General features: G+C 53.3%; 4 protein-coding genes across 4 annotated transcripts; 1 reads left to right on the top strand and 3 right to left on the bottom strand.

Annotated features, from left to right (window-relative positions):
- Positions 1 to 704: 704 nt before the first annotated feature.
- Positions 705 to 1829, bottom strand: J4E88_002195 (uncharacterized protein; the record flags this gene model as incomplete). Its single annotated transcript, XM_049395861.1, has 1 exon — positions 705 to 1829. The coding sequence occupies one exon, from the start codon at positions 1827 to 1829 to the stop codon at positions 705 to 707; it is 1125 nt and encodes a 374-aa protein (XP_049258265.1).
- A 581-nt stretch (positions 1830 to 2410) lies between these two features.
- Positions 2411 to 4059, bottom strand: J4E88_002196 (uncharacterized protein; the record flags this gene model as incomplete). Its single annotated transcript, XM_049395862.1, has 4 exons — positions 2411 to 3428; positions 3475 to 3844; positions 3892 to 3979; positions 4039 to 4059. The coding sequence occupies 4 exons, from the start codon at positions 4057 to 4059 to the stop codon at positions 2411 to 2413; spliced, it is 1497 nt and encodes a 498-aa protein (XP_049258266.1).
- A 1929-nt stretch (positions 4060 to 5988) lies between these two features.
- On the top strand, positions 5989 to 10979 carry J4E88_002197 (uncharacterized protein; the record flags this gene model as incomplete). The annotated part of the gene is made up of 3 exons (XM_049395863.1): positions 5989 to 6930; positions 6981 to 10437; positions 10522 to 10979. 3 exons carry the CDS (start codon positions 5989 to 5991, stop codon positions 10977 to 10979), a joined length of 4857 nt encoding a protein of 1618 aa, XP_049258267.1.
- Positions 10980 to 11987: 1008 nt separating this feature from the next.
- J4E88_002198 (uncharacterized protein) lies at positions 11988 to 12710 on the bottom strand (the record flags this gene model as incomplete). The annotated part of the gene is made up of 1 exon (XM_049395864.1): positions 11988 to 12710. One exon carries the CDS (start codon positions 12708 to 12710, stop codon positions 11988 to 11990), a length of 723 nt encoding a protein of 240 aa, XP_049258268.1.
- Positions 12711 to 16161: the final 3451 nt, after the last annotated feature.

Here is a 16161-nt window from a genome sequence, read left to right on the forward strand (position 1 = left end):
AAGTTGCGAACGGTGGGTTGCGGATGCGCGTTGTGCCCTGTTGAACTTCGGTCGCGAGTGCAACGCGCTAGCAGCTCCCCGACTGTGAGGTGTCCTGCAAATGTCGAGAAAATTCACGGGAATGATGTTCGAATCGATTTTCTATTGATAACATTTGTTGACCTTGAGCTCACTACAAGGTCTGATTTTCTTTGGATGGTATCTATAACCCCGAAATGGTCACAGCGACAAATCGCTTTCCCCTGGGTTGTGCGGGGACGATGACGTTGGGTATTTATGCTGCATGCGCGTTGCGCCGCCACACATGGTCCGGTGTTTCTGACACAAACTGCAATGTCTACGTAGATCGGCCATCCACAAAGGTTACATGTGAGAAGGAAGTCGAAGGGTCGCTGAAGTGCTGATAGTGCTCCGTTGTCAGAGTTCATGTAGACGGTCATCAAGAGCTTCTCCCCCAGCGACACACGAGACCTATAGCGACACAGCCAAGAAAGCAGTTGAGATATTTCAGTAGATTCAATTTTACATCGAACAGAGACTACATAGGTACAACAATGAAACTATAAAGAGTGCTTGACAGAGACCACGAGTCTACCTGCACAAAATCCAGAGAGCCACCTCCTAGTACTAGTAACACAAGAAAGCCATTTTGGCTACAGATTCCCCAAAAAAATACAAAACATCCAACAGCACCGCGATTGCATCTACGATTCCACCAACCGCAACTCCTTTCCACACAGAGTAAACTTCAGCCCCCTACTAGCAAGCAAGTTGGACGCCGCTTGAGCAACAGCAGCCCCAGACTCGTCATTCAGCATCAGCATGCCCAAAAGCTTCTCAACCTTGAATCCCTGCTCTGCAGATACCGACGGCGACTTCGCAGTCCTCGCCCGACAATTCTTGATCTTCCTGCCCTTAGGAGTCGAGAGTGGGTTGGCTTTCACACCCTGAGCATTAAATTGAGTCTGAGCGTCCTTCATCCTCTTCTGCAATTCGCCGATGCGGCGATTCTGTTCGGGCTTGAGACTAAACGTGTAGGAATCAGGCGGGTTATTCGGCATTGCCTTGATCTCGGAAAGGATGTCGAAAGACTTTGCGCCATGGTTGAAGACCCAGTCGATTCTAGTTTGGATCTTGCTGAGGTACTCGAGTTCAAAAGGTTTGAGGTTGACTTTTGTGCATGTCTTGATGATTTCGGTTATGTCGTTCTCGGGTGCGCGGTGCATAGGAGGGGTTTCTGTGTGGGAGCTGGAGGGCTCCAACTTGATGCGAGGAACGCCGGTGCCGGAGACTGAGGAGGATGGCTCGGCTTTGATGCGCTTGTTTGTTGGTGATCCTGTACAGAAAGAATCATCTTCGAGGAGTCTCTTGGATGCCAGACGGTTCAATGCCGCTGGAGACGGGTCGGCCTGGATCTCTGGTTGGGCGTATCTGCTAGACGCCATGGAGTTCTGGGTGATCTGAGCTGCCGTCGTCTGAGCAGCTGGGGCAGTCGCTGCCTGAGTAGTTGGAACCGGTGTCGAAAAAGCTGACCCAAGAGCTGGTACAGCCTGACCGACAGTGCCGTTGTTCCCTTGTAGTACCCAGTTCGTGGTGCGTGTGGTTGCATCCATAGTACCTACGGTGCTCTCTCGTTCTTGTTGGAGATACTCCTCTTGCTTGATGTTATAAGGTTCAGGAGTCTGCTCCATCTTGACGTTGTTCGGGCCTGGCGGAAACGGTGCAGCTGACATCGTTGGACTCGGTCCGGGAGTTAAGGTTTGCTTTTGGTCGAGGCCCGCCTCCGACTTGATGTAGACATGGCTTTGATCGTACGAAACGTGCGCCATCGTAGTTGTGAATGAGCTAATGGTGACAAAGTCTGAACTGGGTGTTTGGCCTGTTCTTAACGTGCTTTGGCGTGGATGTGGCGGAGAGGGGTAAACGGCCGAAAGTGATGCTATCAGGGATGTGTGTCGGAAATGGCACCGGTAGGTAAGGATCGTCGAAGGAAGGAATGTGAAATCGACGATGCGATTAGTTGTTTGAAATGCCGTCGTTGCAAGATCACTCGATGCTATTAATCTTATGGAGAATTGAAAAGAAAAGCAAACAAAATACTCGATAGGTACCTACTAAACGGCCGCAAGGACAGGATCGCACAGGCACGCGTTGCGCTGGGCTACGCGTTACGCTAAACTCCAAAGTCGCGAACATGACACGCTAGCGGCTCCCTTCGACAGTTCTTTTCGCAACGTGCACGGCACATTCCTTCCCAAGAATTCTGACGAATGGTTCTGCACTGCGGTATCTGTCGAGATCTAAGCACAAACCTCCTCATGATCTGTGGTCGTTGTCAGGCATATGTGGAAATGAAGCTACGTGTGGCGGGGCTTCTCGACCCCTCGGCGTAAATCAGTGTATTGATCCTCTACTCTCCTTGGAGCGGCTGGCCATTACCGCCCATTGTGATCGTCTTTGTGACAATGTATTCATCGATACCAAGATGGCTTCCCTCTCGTCCAAAGCCAGACTCTTTCACGCCTCCGAAAGGTGCAGCAGCATCGGAGATGAGACCGGTATTAACACCAACCATGCCAACCTCCAGAGCTTCAGCTACCCTGTAAACTCTTTGAATGTCTTTGCTGAAGAAGTAGCCCGCAAGTCCTACGTCAGCTGCATTGGCGAGCTTGACAACGTCGGCTTCGGTGTCGAATGGGAAGAGTCCGGCAACAGGGCCAAAGGTCTCATCTTTGGCGAGCTGCATGTCCTTGGTCATGTCGCGCAGGACGGTGGGTTGGTAAAAGTTCTCACCAAGATCAGGTAGCTTTTGTCCACCGAACAGGACCTTGGCGCCGTTCTTGACGGCATCCTGGACGTGGGCGTCCACCTTGTCGACGGCACGGTCATGGATGAGAGGCCCGTGTGTAGTGCCCTCTTCGTAGCCGCCACCAACCTTGAAGCTCTTGACCTTTTCGGTGAACTTTGTGCAGAACTCATCATAAATGCCGGACTGAACATAAATTCTGTTGGCGCATACGCAAGTTTGGCCTGAAGATCGGAACTTGGATGTGATAGCTCCGGTCACGGCTGTCTCCAGGTCGGCGTCGTCGAAGACGATGAAGGGTGCGTTTCCACCGAGCTCGAACGAGAGCTTCTTGAGTGTATCCGACGACTGCTTCATCAGAAGCTTGCCGACACCGGTCGATCCTGTGAATGACACTTTCTTGACAGTCTTGCTCGATGTGATTGTCTCGCCGACTTCAGGTGTGTTTTTAAGTGCGGTAACGAAGTTGACGACACCCTTGGGAATTCCAGCTCGGTGCGCAAGCTCGGCGAGAGCAGCCGCTGTAAAAGGCGTCTCGCCGGGAGACTTTGCGACGACGGTGCAACCAGCTGCCAGAGCCGGTCCAATCTTTCTCGTGATCATAGCTGCGGGGAAGTTCCATCTGACGGCATTAGCCATAATCCTTCCGAATCAAGTGCGAGACTTACGGTGTGATCAATCCAACAACACCAACAGGCTCCTTGATTGTGAACACTCGGTTACCAGCAACGGTCGCCGGAATGGTGGCTCCGTACATGCGCGGTGCCTCTTCTGCGAACCACTCGTAGAAGCTCGCAGCGTAGTTGACCTCTCCCTTAGCGTCTGCCATGGGCTTTCCGTTCTCCCAGGTTATGAGCTTCGCCAGATCATCCGCATTATCCATCATCAATTGGTACCATTTCCGTAGGAGCCGTGAGCGCTCGCGACCGGTGAGTTTGCGGAAGGAAGGGAGTGCGGCGGCTGCTGCTGCGATGGCGGCTTCGGTGTCTGCGCGGTCCATCTCAGGCATGGTGCCTATGAGCTTGCCTGTTGCTGGGTCTGCTGCGTGTTAGAGGGTCTCTGGACGATTGGTGGAACAGGCCTACCATTGACCTCAAAGGTCTTGCCTGACTTTGCATCTATCCATTCTCCGTTGACATATGTCTGGTTCTTCAAGAGAGACTTGTCGTTGAGCTGTATGCGATCAGTAGCTGGTCGTTGCGGATGATCGTGCAAACGAAGTAGGAACATACTGGTGGTACTGAATGGCCCATATTTGCGTATGCTCGAGAGACAATTGATGGTAAGGATCTCTTCTGAAAGTGACTTCTGTAAGCTTGTTGACGTCCGAGAGATCGAGTTGCTGTCACAATAGAGCGCATGGCGTCTGGAAGTGGGTGTGAAGATGGATTATAAACCACCGCGAACTCGGCCACTCTAAAGGCGGCACGCGTGGAAATAAAGATAGCTAAGCCCACCCGAAGACGTCAATCTCTCGTAGACTAATATTCAGATAGGTCTGGCGGAGCTTTGGGAGCCTATGACGTTGGGTAGAGCTATGGCCAAACTGCGGGGTTCGGCTTGTTCTGGTGGGATGGATGCGAACAGCACGGAGGCAGCTCCGCAGTGCTCAATGACAACGTAAGAATAATGAGCTGTGTATCAAGGAGCTTCCAATTGAAGAGTCTGCATGCAAAATTCCAGTAACTTTTGCCATTCCTTCAAGGAAGGGTGACATGCTAGGCAGAGTGTTCGCGTATATGGCGTATACAGCGTCAAGAGCGTGTACCTTGTTCGGAGCTTGCGACATTAGTGAGGCATGTCGGCCATACTTGGGTAAGCTGGACTAGACGAGGGCGGCTACTTGTTGACTGAAAAAGGAGCTGGTATCGAAAGTGGTTGAGATATCTCCTCCTCAAAATCGTGGGGCTTGTTCGGCGCTGGTCTCTAGCGATTGTCGAGATGGGCCCCGACGATGCACGAGTGTGGAAGCTCCGAGACACACCGATATCCTACCCGACGGCGTTGGCGCATAAAGTCGCATGAATCAGCGTAAACGTAACGATGATTTTCCTGGAAGTCCTTTACAAACAAACTCAGACAGCGCCCAGGGCGAATGTGGCCTAAGTCTAGTCGATGTTCGCGGCAACATGGAGCAACCACCCGGCAACCTTGGAAGGTACGAAAGCATCCACCCTAACATGCACCTTGAACCCACAAACACAACAATTGTTCGATGAAAACCATTGCCTCCCGCAAAGAATTATCAACATGTAAGTTGGGCTGTTTGAGAATGTTATCGGTCACCGCGGGAGTTTAGACGTCTTCCGACGACCACAACAACAGTCGCGTGTGACATATCTACAACGAAACAAATATCCGATCTCTGCAAATGCAAACTAATTCCAGACCTATGCGTCATGAGTTGATTGCTCAGGGGCGGCGTTGAACTGGGTCGCTCCAGCACGTGGTGCACGTGCATAGTTCGCTCTTCCCCACACATGGCAGCGAGCTCTAAACGCGTTAAGCTTTTAGAGCCGCATGTCGATCATGCAGGAACCGACAGCAGCAAGAGCTACAAGTCGAAAAGAAAGGGCTCAAATAGTAGTCCAAGACGTGGCGGAAGACTCCCGAAAAGCTGCGGAATTTGCTCACTAGATATCAGCTCGACTTTTGCTGTGCATTTTGACACATTTTGTATTGTCAGAAGTCGAGAAATAAAGGCGTTCGCTATTGTTGTGGTTGTGCATCTAAAAAGTGTTCCTTGCTCTGAATTCGGGTTGGGGTTTAGCGCGCTTAGGATTGGACGGGCCTTCGCGATCGCACCCCAACACCACACGCCCCTCGACCACGTCTGTCTATCTCGACTGTTTCGCTTCTCAGTGTCATCTATCAGGGCACTGATTCTGTTTGACGCCGCTTTCTTTGAGTTCTGCGTCGTCTTGACCGGTGCATCGCGCGCTCGACATCGTTCCCACATTCACAACAACACGACGCCCAGGCGACACGCCAGGCGGCATCGCGCACACCTTCGCCATCATCGGCGCACATGCAGGAGACGGTTCCCCTGCATCTAATGCCATCTTGAAGCTTGTAGAATTCATACAGGCGGTGTAAGCGCGCTCTCACCGCGACGCATCCCCGGGGCCGCGCACTCACAACATCCCGCAGGACCGCATTAGGCCTCACCGCGACGAGTCCCCATGTCTAGCCGAGCGAAGCGCAAGTTCGACATCGACCCCAACGCCTCCGACCCGGACGACTACGATTACGACGACTCGGAAAAACGCGCCGCGCCCCAACGGCGCCGCACCCGACACACGCCTGGAGCTAAGAAGAAGTCTTCCAAGCGCCAGCGACGCGCATACGGCGGCTCTGACATTGACGAAGACGACGAGATAGAGTCCGAAGACTCCTTCTCAGAGCGCTCCGAGTCGGAGGAGCCCGAGATCAACCCGGCGACAGGCAGAAGCGTGCGCCGCGCCACCAAGAAGCAGATCAAGTACGAGGAGAGCGAGGACGAGATCGAAGATACGCCATCCGAAGACGATTCGCCCAAGCCCGCATCGCGACGCCGGGCGCAGCCGTCCATCGAAGAGGTCGAGAAGCCTTCGCTCATCGTGAAGCTGAAGATGCCCGACCACGCCTCCGGTCGCAATCTGCGCACTCGCACAGGCAGCAAATCCCTTGCGCGCGGGAAGACACCTGAAGTGCATGGCACGCGACGCAGTACTCGCCTGTCGCACGATGTGGAGGAACCCATTGTCCAGCTTTCGGATTCTGGCAGGCACGTCAAAGTCGTGCGCGAAGGCACGCGCAGCCCTGAGCCCGTCATCGCCCGTGCCACACGAGGCGGCAAAGGCCCACGAGTCCAACATCCTAGCGCTATCATGGAGGCCTCCCAGGAGACGTCGATGATACGCGATGACAGCCCTGGTCCCCTCGACGCGCTTCTCGTCGACGAAGAGACCCAAGTCAAAGCCAGTAAGGACAGTTCACCTGCGCAAGAAGCCCAACAGGACGATGCCGAGGGCGAAGACGATGATGATATGGAAGGTGTCATCCAAGAGTCCCAGCACGACGAAGCCGCTGCTGAGGATTCCGAAGAGGAAGGGCCCGTCACCCGTGGCGGTCGCAACACCAGGGTATGTTTGACTGGCTATATGTGTTTTCCGCAACTGACGTCTCTTTCCAGAACCGTGCTGTTTCAGCCAAACGTAAACGAGGCGCCGATGAAAGCAGTGACTTTGAACCTGCAGCAGACGACGAAAAGGAAGAGGAAATGTCCGAGTCGGAACACGAAAAGGAGAAGCAGTCTGCATCCGAAAGTGCGTCAGGCTCTGGGCGGCGATCGACCCGCCAACGAGGGAAGACCCGGCAGTCACAGCGTAGCAGGCGCAACTCTTCCTCCGAAGAGTCAGGGTTAGACCAAGACGAACTGCAGGATGAGCTACAAGACTTGGAGTACAACAAACGACGGCGCCTCTCCCGACGTAATCCTGACAAGGACGTGGCGTACGAGGAAGCGCCCAAACGCCGCGCTCGCGCCGCAGGTGTGGATTACCGTGTTGTTCGACCGGAACAGAACGCTGTCTTCGAGAACGACGACGATGACGGCCCTGCTCCGGAGCGACCTAGGGCAAGAGGTGGTCGGTCTACATACAAAAGCCTGTGGCGTAGTCAGGGCCCCTTCGGTGGTGGCGTCGAGGCTGGCATGGGAGCTGCAGGTGGTGATTCCGATAGTAGCGATGATGAGAACCAGAAGATGCCCAAGCCTGTCGGCGGCGCAATTGGCATGACGCCAACCACCGCAACCGCGCCTACTTTCGGGTTCCCTCAGACTCACAACGCAGACCCGAAGCAAGACTCTGGCGGCGGCCCCGCCAATCTGGGCAAGGTCAAAGACAAGAAGGCTCTTGCAGATTCAGACCCTCTTGGAGTTGACCCGAACGTCAACTTTGATGGTGTCGGTGGACTGGACGACCACATCAACAAGCTTAAGGAGATGGTCATGCTTCCGTTGCTATATCCTGAGGTGTTCCAACGCTTCAAGATCACCCCTCCACGAGGTGTTTTGTTCCATGGTCCGCCCGGTACTGGTAAGACGCTTCTTGCCAGAGCTCTCGCTTCGAGCGTCAGCACTCATGGACAGAAGGTCACCTTCTACATGCGCAAGGGTGCTGATGCCCTGAGTAAATGGGTTGGAGAAGCTGAAAGGCAGCTTCGTCTGCTGTTCGAGGAGGCGCGGAAAACCCAGCCAAGTATCATCTTCTTCGATGAAATCGATGGACTGGCGCCTGTCCGCTCTAGTAAGCAAGAGCAAATCCACGCCTCGATTGTCGCTACCCTACTCGCTCTTATGGATGGTATGGATGGTCGCGGACAAGTCATCGTGATAGGCGCCACCAATCGTCCTGATTCCGTAGATCCTGCACTGCGACGTCCAGGACGATTCGACCGCGAGTTCTACTTCCCGTTGCCAGACGTTGCGGGCCGACGTTCCATCATTAACATCCACACTAAGAACTGGGAGCCACCTCTGAAGCCGGAAATGAAGGATCAACTTGCCGAACTAACCAAGGGTTATGGAGGTGCCGACCTTCGGGCGCTTTGCACAGAAGCGGCTCTCAATGCCGTACAGGGGACTTACCCTCAGATTTACACATCTGAAAAGAAGCTTCTGATTGATCCCAGCACCATCAAGATCCTAGCCAAGGATTTCATGATCTCGGTCAACAAGATGGTGCCATCTTCTCAACGGACAGTCACGGCTAGTGCAGCACCACTGGCAAAGAACATCGAGCCATTATTACGAAAGCCACTAGCCGCGATCCTCAAGCGCATAGACGAACTCATCCCACGGAGGAAGAAACTCAGCGCACTCGAGGAAGCAGCGTACGATGACCGCGACGACGAAAAGGGCTTCGAGCGCGAAGCCACCATGCGCAACTTCGAGAGCAGCAGAATCTTCAGACCCCGTTTGCTCATTAGCGGTCTTCAAGGTATGGGCCAGCAATATCTTGGTGCTGCTCTCTTGAACAAAATTGAAGGTCTGCATGTTCAATCCTTCGACCTTCCCACTATCCTTGAGGACTCCACGCGAGCACCTGAGGCAGCCATTACCCAGTTGTTTACAGAGGTCAGGCGGCACAAGCCTAGTGTCATTTACATCCCTTCAGTCGATGTCTGGTATCAGACACTGCCTGCCCAAGCTATCAAGACCTTCAAGCTACTACTGCGAAGCGTTGGCGCGAACGAACCGATCATGCTGCTGGGTGTCATGGAATTGCTCAATGAGAAGGAGAAGCCTGATCGCCAGATGATGATGGATCTTTTCTCCTTCTCACAATCCAATCAGTTCCATCTTATGCGGCCAGACCAAGAAGGGCGAGCAGAGTTCTTCAACAGCATCAGTCACTACATCCGCATGTCTCCAGCAGACTTTCCTGATCCGGATAACAGGAAGAAGCGGATCTTACCAGAACTTGAGGCTGCACCTATCGTCGCTCCAGTGGTTGACCCTAAGGAACTTGCCGCCCGCGAGAAGGCGCAGAAGAAACAGGATAGGCTCACCCTCAACAAGATGAAGATTGTCATTCAACCCATCATGGACCAACTGAAGAGGAGTCACAGGAAATTCTTTAAGCCAATTCTGGAAGAATCCTGGTATGCTTATCTGCTCGAGGAGCAAGATTCTGATCATGTGCGATCAGACCTGCCACGTGAGCAACAAGAAGAGCAAGGCGTTGTTCGTCCGTGGGAGTTCTCCAAGGATTCCAAAGGCGTCGACGTTCTGCTACACGTCGACAGCGGCAACAAATACTACAATCTGGACCTTGGTACGATCGAGAAGCGCTTGTCCAATGGTTACTACAAGCGCCCTGCAGATTACCTCTTCGATATCAAGACTCTTGTGAAGGACGCGAGGACTTTCGGAGACGCAGAGCGAACCCTGAAGGGCAATGAGATGATCACAAATGTTGAGGTCGATCTGGACAATTTCTTTATGCACCAGAACCCTGGGCTTCTCCAAGAGTGTGAAGCAGTCTACCAGCGCGAACTCGAAAGAGAGAGGAAGGCTCAAGAAAAGCGGGAGAGAGCCATCGCTGCAAACAAGGATTTCGAAGACGTCGCACGCGTACCTCCAGAACAGTCTATCGGTACCACCGAAACTTCAGGACCTATCACTCTGGGTGAGCCTGTTCCTGGCCGTTTGGCCATGCCACCGGTAACCCCGTTGCGAGCCCCTCATGCTGAAGGTCTATCCAATGGCACGAGTGGCGAAGGCACACAGCATGCAACGAATGGTTCTACTGCGCCTTCCAACGACGACACTCATATGACTGACAGTCAAGATCTGAATGCCAATACACAGCACGACTTCCAATTCCAAACACCGAGCAGAATTGAGGGCCAGGGAACCCAAACGCAAAAGTCGCAGATGTCCGGGCGGACCTTCATGGCACCGAACTCGCATCCCAACGACTACCACAACAGTGCATCCACAACGACTTCTGGTCAGAAGACGTCGAACAGGTCTTCGGACAACAAGTTTGGCACTCAGAGTAGCAACGGCGCTGCACCATCTGGTGTCCCCAATTTCTCAGAGATGATGCCGGAGCCCAACGGGTCGCAGCTTCCAGACACACAAGGTTCGCCAACCCCCTTCCACCAGCGACTCCAGGTCTCCACTCGCTTCTCCCCAGAGCACAACACTGACCACATTTCAAATACAGAAGTCCACTACGTCAGCAGCCAGCCATCGAACTCGCAGCCATCGCAACCTTCTCAATCGTCTCAGCATGTTACTTCCATGCCTGCGCCCGCACCTCCACACCACTCGAATCTTAACCAGATTCTCAATGACGAAGAGCCGAAGCCGCAGCTCATCCTCGACGACAGTATGGTCATTGCGCTGCATGACAAACTGGTCCGCTCGACATCTGGATGTTCGCTCGAGCAGTTGGAGCAGATCAACGCCGCGCTCATGGACGCCATCTGGAAGCACCGTTCAGACTACAATCGTAACCTTGTCCTCAAGGAGGTCACCGAGGCGTTCAACGTCATCATCAAAGACATTGAGACGATGCAAGAGATTCTCAAGTCAAGCCAAGAAGAGGAAGAGGCCGAATTACGGCGGCAGTACCACTCCACACAAGACGATTGGTTCTCGCAGACACAAGCGCGTCGTTGAGCGTTGGCATAATGTGTAAATACCCATCTTTATGTGGGGAAGTTGGTCCGTTTGGCTGGCATCGCGCACGGTGTTTGGCGCAGATAGGGAGGTTCATCTGAGCGTCGCGTTGGCACGCATTTTTCTCTTGGTGGTTATGGCATTCTTTACGCGTCCTCATTACCCTACTCATGTACTATGACCCACTTTTCCTTGTTCTGTTTGTCGAGGGATGCATGCATGGTTTGCCTTGGGGTGGGAGATTTTCTGGTGGTTGGTCTGATCGCGCATTCGATAGGGTACCGAGCTGGGGTAGCGGAAGAGTAGATATCGAATTGATAGTGCTTGCCGCACAGGATGTTCAATGATCCGTTTCCGTTCTCATGCTCGACCAAAGCGAGATCAGCACGCTCATGCTCTCTCCGTTTCGTTTGCGCATGTGAAAGGGCGAAGTCGCTGGTTGGAAGGAGAGATGAATGTCGACCAGGGAAGGTGCCGCAGTTCGCGCGCTACTGTGCACGGTCCGATTACGGAAAGGACGAGGACGGCTGCCCACGAAGCCGACCATACACTGCCTAGGTGATGGAACCATCGCAGCAGCTATATTATGTGGCAAATACAGCCATGCGCTGTTTTCAGTAGCGTAAGCTGCTGCTGTAGATGCCAAGCTGGCAGCGTTGATATTGTGAGCAAATCGAGCTATGCGAGAGCCGCTTGTGTCCTTGCTCGGCCGCATGGTAGGCATGTACATGGATTTTCTATATTCAACAAGAGTCGCCGCGCTATGAGCAAAGTCATGGTCACATTTTGTTTATCGCGGTACTGTAGACCGTAGCATGGAGTGCACGACGTGCGAAAACTTCGCGTACGTGCTGGAGCGACATTTACGTACACTTATTAATGATCACAATACGCGAGGCAGAAGTTGTACGACCAAGGCTAAGCAGTCAAAATACTAGTATAGTGATAGCTGCTTCGCATGGCATTCAGCCCCATCTCATGACTACACCATAGGCACTAACTCCTCACTCAACATCCGTAAACGATCCTGAAACCCTGAACCGGGAACGCGGGAGGCGCAACGTTCGAGAACTCCCAGTAGTTCGGCGCAGATGGGCTGTCGTACATCATTGCCATCATAAATGACATTGTCTCGTTACAAGCCGTCTCGTCGACAGCTGCCACGCCACCGACACTCCTTGTCCTCTCAAGCGCCTGGCTTTCGCCGTTGACCGTACCGAACAGCAAGGCGTTCTTCTCCGCCTCATAGGTATTCCATGTAGCGATCGCACCGGCTTCGCGCTCAACTTGGTATACGTGGAAGCTTGGGTTCGGGCCAGAGATCTTCTGGAGCTCGAGGCGGGGGAGGACGAATTCGAGACGACAGGTGTACTTCGATGTGCTATTCGGTAGACCTTGAAACTGTACTCGCGTGGCAATCTCTCCAGCATCTTTCACTTGGCGACGTAGCATGAAGAACTGCTTGGCTTGGTGTAGGTGGTCGACGTCGTAATCGGGGTAGCGCGCGTTGATGACGGTGAGATCGGTTGGGTAAACTTCGTGGCATACGTATTCTCCCGAACCGAGGGGAGGAGGGTTGACGGCGTTGGGATCGCCTTCGCAAAAGCGGGCGGTGGAGTTACAAATTGTGTTGTTCGCGAGCAATGTCGAGTTTGGCTGTGGGTATGGTACGCCAGAAGCGTGTTGCGAGAAGAGTGCAGCGAAGCATAGAGGAGCGGCGCGGAACATCATCTTTGGATGGGAGAGTGCCGAGAATCGTCTGGAGGGGGCTGTCTTGGTAGCTGAAGCGTAGGCTTGTTGAAGTACTAACAGGAGTGTCAGAGTATGACTAGGATGTTAGGTATGCATGCGACCAGTAGGAAGAAATAGGTGATGGAATAAGTGTCTTGAGTGTTGAGGGTGAGTATTCTATATATGCCAGATACGTTGTACTGTCCACTTATCGAGCTTTCCTCCACGCATGTCTGGCATGAGCAGCCCTCCATGTGGAAAGCGAGATACGCTGCCTGGGTTGAGGGAAGAAATTGGTAAGCGCGAGGAAACCTTGGTAATTCGCTGCTACTCCGCCAAGATGCGTCTCGAAGCACGCTTGCCGTACTTAACGCCCAACTCTCGACAATTGCCAATCCGAGAAACAGCTTTGGAGTGTTGGTAAAGGTCGTCCCATCGCGTTCAAGCCGCGTGCTGGTGACGGTTATGAGGCATCATAAGCGACACTATCTCGGCCTTTGGCTGGCGATCATAAAATCTCGGAGAGATGGGACTTCTTCCGCCAACGCGACATTGTTGGTGTTGTGTGTGTGCGAGCGGATGGACAAGGCGAGTTGGGTTGCGATTGCCGATCGTGAGAGATGGAGCCTGGAGATGACGGATGCAGGCTTAGTCAGCCGGCACTAGTTCGCGACGCGATACTGACGCGACCAGCGTGCAACTTCTATTACCCGCTCACATGAACACCATACCCACAACAGTCTATCGCGCCTGCATCCACCACTTTCCGAAAGGGCTATGGTAATGGCTCGAGTCATCGCCATCAGTCAGCCAGGAACAATTTCGAGGCTGTTCATCCCCCGGTAAGAAGGCGTGACAGAGTGGCGGCTACTTTCGTCCGACGACAATTCTCTTCTGATCGGGTCGAACGGGAGCTCGGAAACGATGGAGCTTCTGGGTGGCGCCATGGGCCGAATTGGGCCCTGTGGCATGCCCAGCACCCTCACGCCCGAATAGACGACATGGCCACGTCCATCCACCGCGATGATCTCCAGGGCATCCTGCTGCTCTTCTATCATGATTGAGATCGTTGAAGATCCGGTATTGTTGCTCTGCAGTTCGACTTCCCACGTTGTTGTATGTGCAGCAGAACATGTCAAGCCACCCCCAAGTGCACCCTGAAGTGTCAGAAGCTTCATCTTGTCTCTATTCCTCTCCCTTTCTACAACCACTAGGAACCTGCCGTTGAAGCTCGCAACTCCAGCGACAACGCTCGTACTCACTACCCTATCAGAAATGGGCCTTATTGGCTGACGGAGAACGTGTGGATCGAAGCCAAGAGTGTCGATTGCCACGAGGAAGGTCGCTGGGAGGTGTGAACGTGGTTGGTGGTCGACGGTGCAGAGGATGTAAGGTCGACCGTTTGGAGAGATGGTAAAAGCCGCGTTCGTTATCTCATCACGATACGCCTGCCTGGAGTCAGCTTTGCGCCGGGTCTTAGAACATGTCACTTACTAGTTCATTGCTTCTCGCATTACAGTCAACATGCCAGCAAGGATCCGGGCGTATATTCTGCTTGTAGCCTACGTTCCGAGCGACATTCCAGCAATACAAGCGATTCCCTGTTGTCAAAGCGAACACCATTGGCCCATACATGGCATCGCTTCGACCCGGCGAAAACCCAACAATCTTGACAGCACCATTGTTTTGAGGACACTTCAGGACTACATGGTCGCCCTGAACGTTCCAGGCTGGCATGTACCTGTATGTGGAGATCTTCACTGCACTCACTCCTTCTCCGCCCACTGCGATGCTCGCCGTTGCCCCTCCCTCGGCAGACTGGCGCCCAAGTTGTGAGATCGACACGGATCTCGGGGTCCAGTTTCCGTCCTGGTCAATCCGCTCTTCTCTCACGAGGCTAGGCACATGGTCGTTGTTTGTGCGGTACTCGTCATACACCAGCAATCGATTGTGAGTGATCACTGCGAGCAGATCCTCCGAGAGAGCAATTCCACGGATCTCCTCATCTTTCAGAATCATCGAAATATTCAAGACGACTTTGGGCTGGATAATTCGACTTCTGTTCGCGCTCTTCACGTCGTATAGTCGTATCTGCTTCGATGAGCATGTTGCCACCCATCCTAACGATGAGATCGACGTCGCGACATCGGGTGCATTCAAAAACGACAGCCGCCTTGGTCGTTGTAGCAGATTACTCGACTGCGATCCTGATGAGGCTGAATACACCTGGAAGTAGTCCATCGCCAACGACGAGCGACGCGCCGAAGGGCCCGTAGAGCTGCTGGATATGGACATCGTCAATGCACTCTAACTGCAATCATCACTGGGAAACCGTTAGCTGGGAGTTAACCAAAGCTTCATCCCTGGAGAGCCTCAAATGTATGTAGGTCAAGGACGTAACACTATCTGACATACTTTCAGCTCGCGATCTTGTCCGCATGCGGCGTACCCGTTATCAGCTGCATTGGCAATATCCTGCTTGTATTGCATAGAAAGTCCACACAGAACGCACGCCCAGAGGAAAGCAATATCCACCATGAGGGAGGCTGTCTCCACAGTGTAGTTCGGCCCTATCAATTACCACAGCCGTCGCCTAGCTGCAACACGTAGCCAAAAATGTACACCGGAATGATACTAAGGCGCGGCTGAGAGGACGTCCTGCACCATCCACCAATGTTCATCGTCCGTGGCGCACTTAGTGCGGCCTAGCAGCCTTGTGCATACGAGCATGTGCAACCTTGGTTATCTTTTCCCGATATCCCGCCTTTCTGACCAATCACAGCAATACCAAGTCGCGTGCCCATGTGCCATTCTCATCACGAAGCCTATCTCTCCAGTCACTCTGGTGTTGGTGGGCAACACGTAAGGCAGACAGAGAGGCCGACCGGTATGGTCTAAGCCCCGCCACAGTTGATTTGGAGAGTGAAGCTGAAGACGTGCCGAATGGAGGCCAAATAGTCACGAGGATTTGCATTCGTCGCGCAAGCATCTTTTTCTAGTTCAAGGCCGCAGTCAACATTCATAGTCGGTTCGCAAACATCCTCAGCCTGACGAGGTTGTACTTCGGTACGGATTCGCCTGGGAATCACACGCAAAATGGCTGAAGAAAAGCGTCCCCTTGACAGATCGCCATACTATGTGACCCATTCAGAACATCTTGACCGTGTTCTCAGTAGGCCTCAGCTGGCAGGTAAGCGCCAAAGGAGTGAATCAACAAGTACGCTGGTTGCTGACTCCCCAGGCATTGGCATATCCGGTTGCATAGGTGGAGGCATCTTCATTACATCTGGTGCACTCATCGCTACTACTGGATCTTTAGGGGCTGCTATTAGCTATGTCGTCGCAGGTGGTATCGTCGCTTGCGTCATGTACACTATCACTGAGATGGTTGCATGTCGACCGTTGACCGGAGCTCTCATTGATCTGCCTCACACGTTCTTAGACCCAGCCT

Source organism: Alternaria novae-zelandiae (assembly GCF_023758075.1).
Source record: "Alternaria novae-zelandiae strain BMP 2774 chromosome Unknown scaffold_3, whole genome shotgun sequence".
NCBI classification, from domain to species: Eukaryota; Fungi; Ascomycota; class Dothideomycetes; order Pleosporales; family Pleosporaceae; genus Alternaria; species Alternaria novae-zelandiae.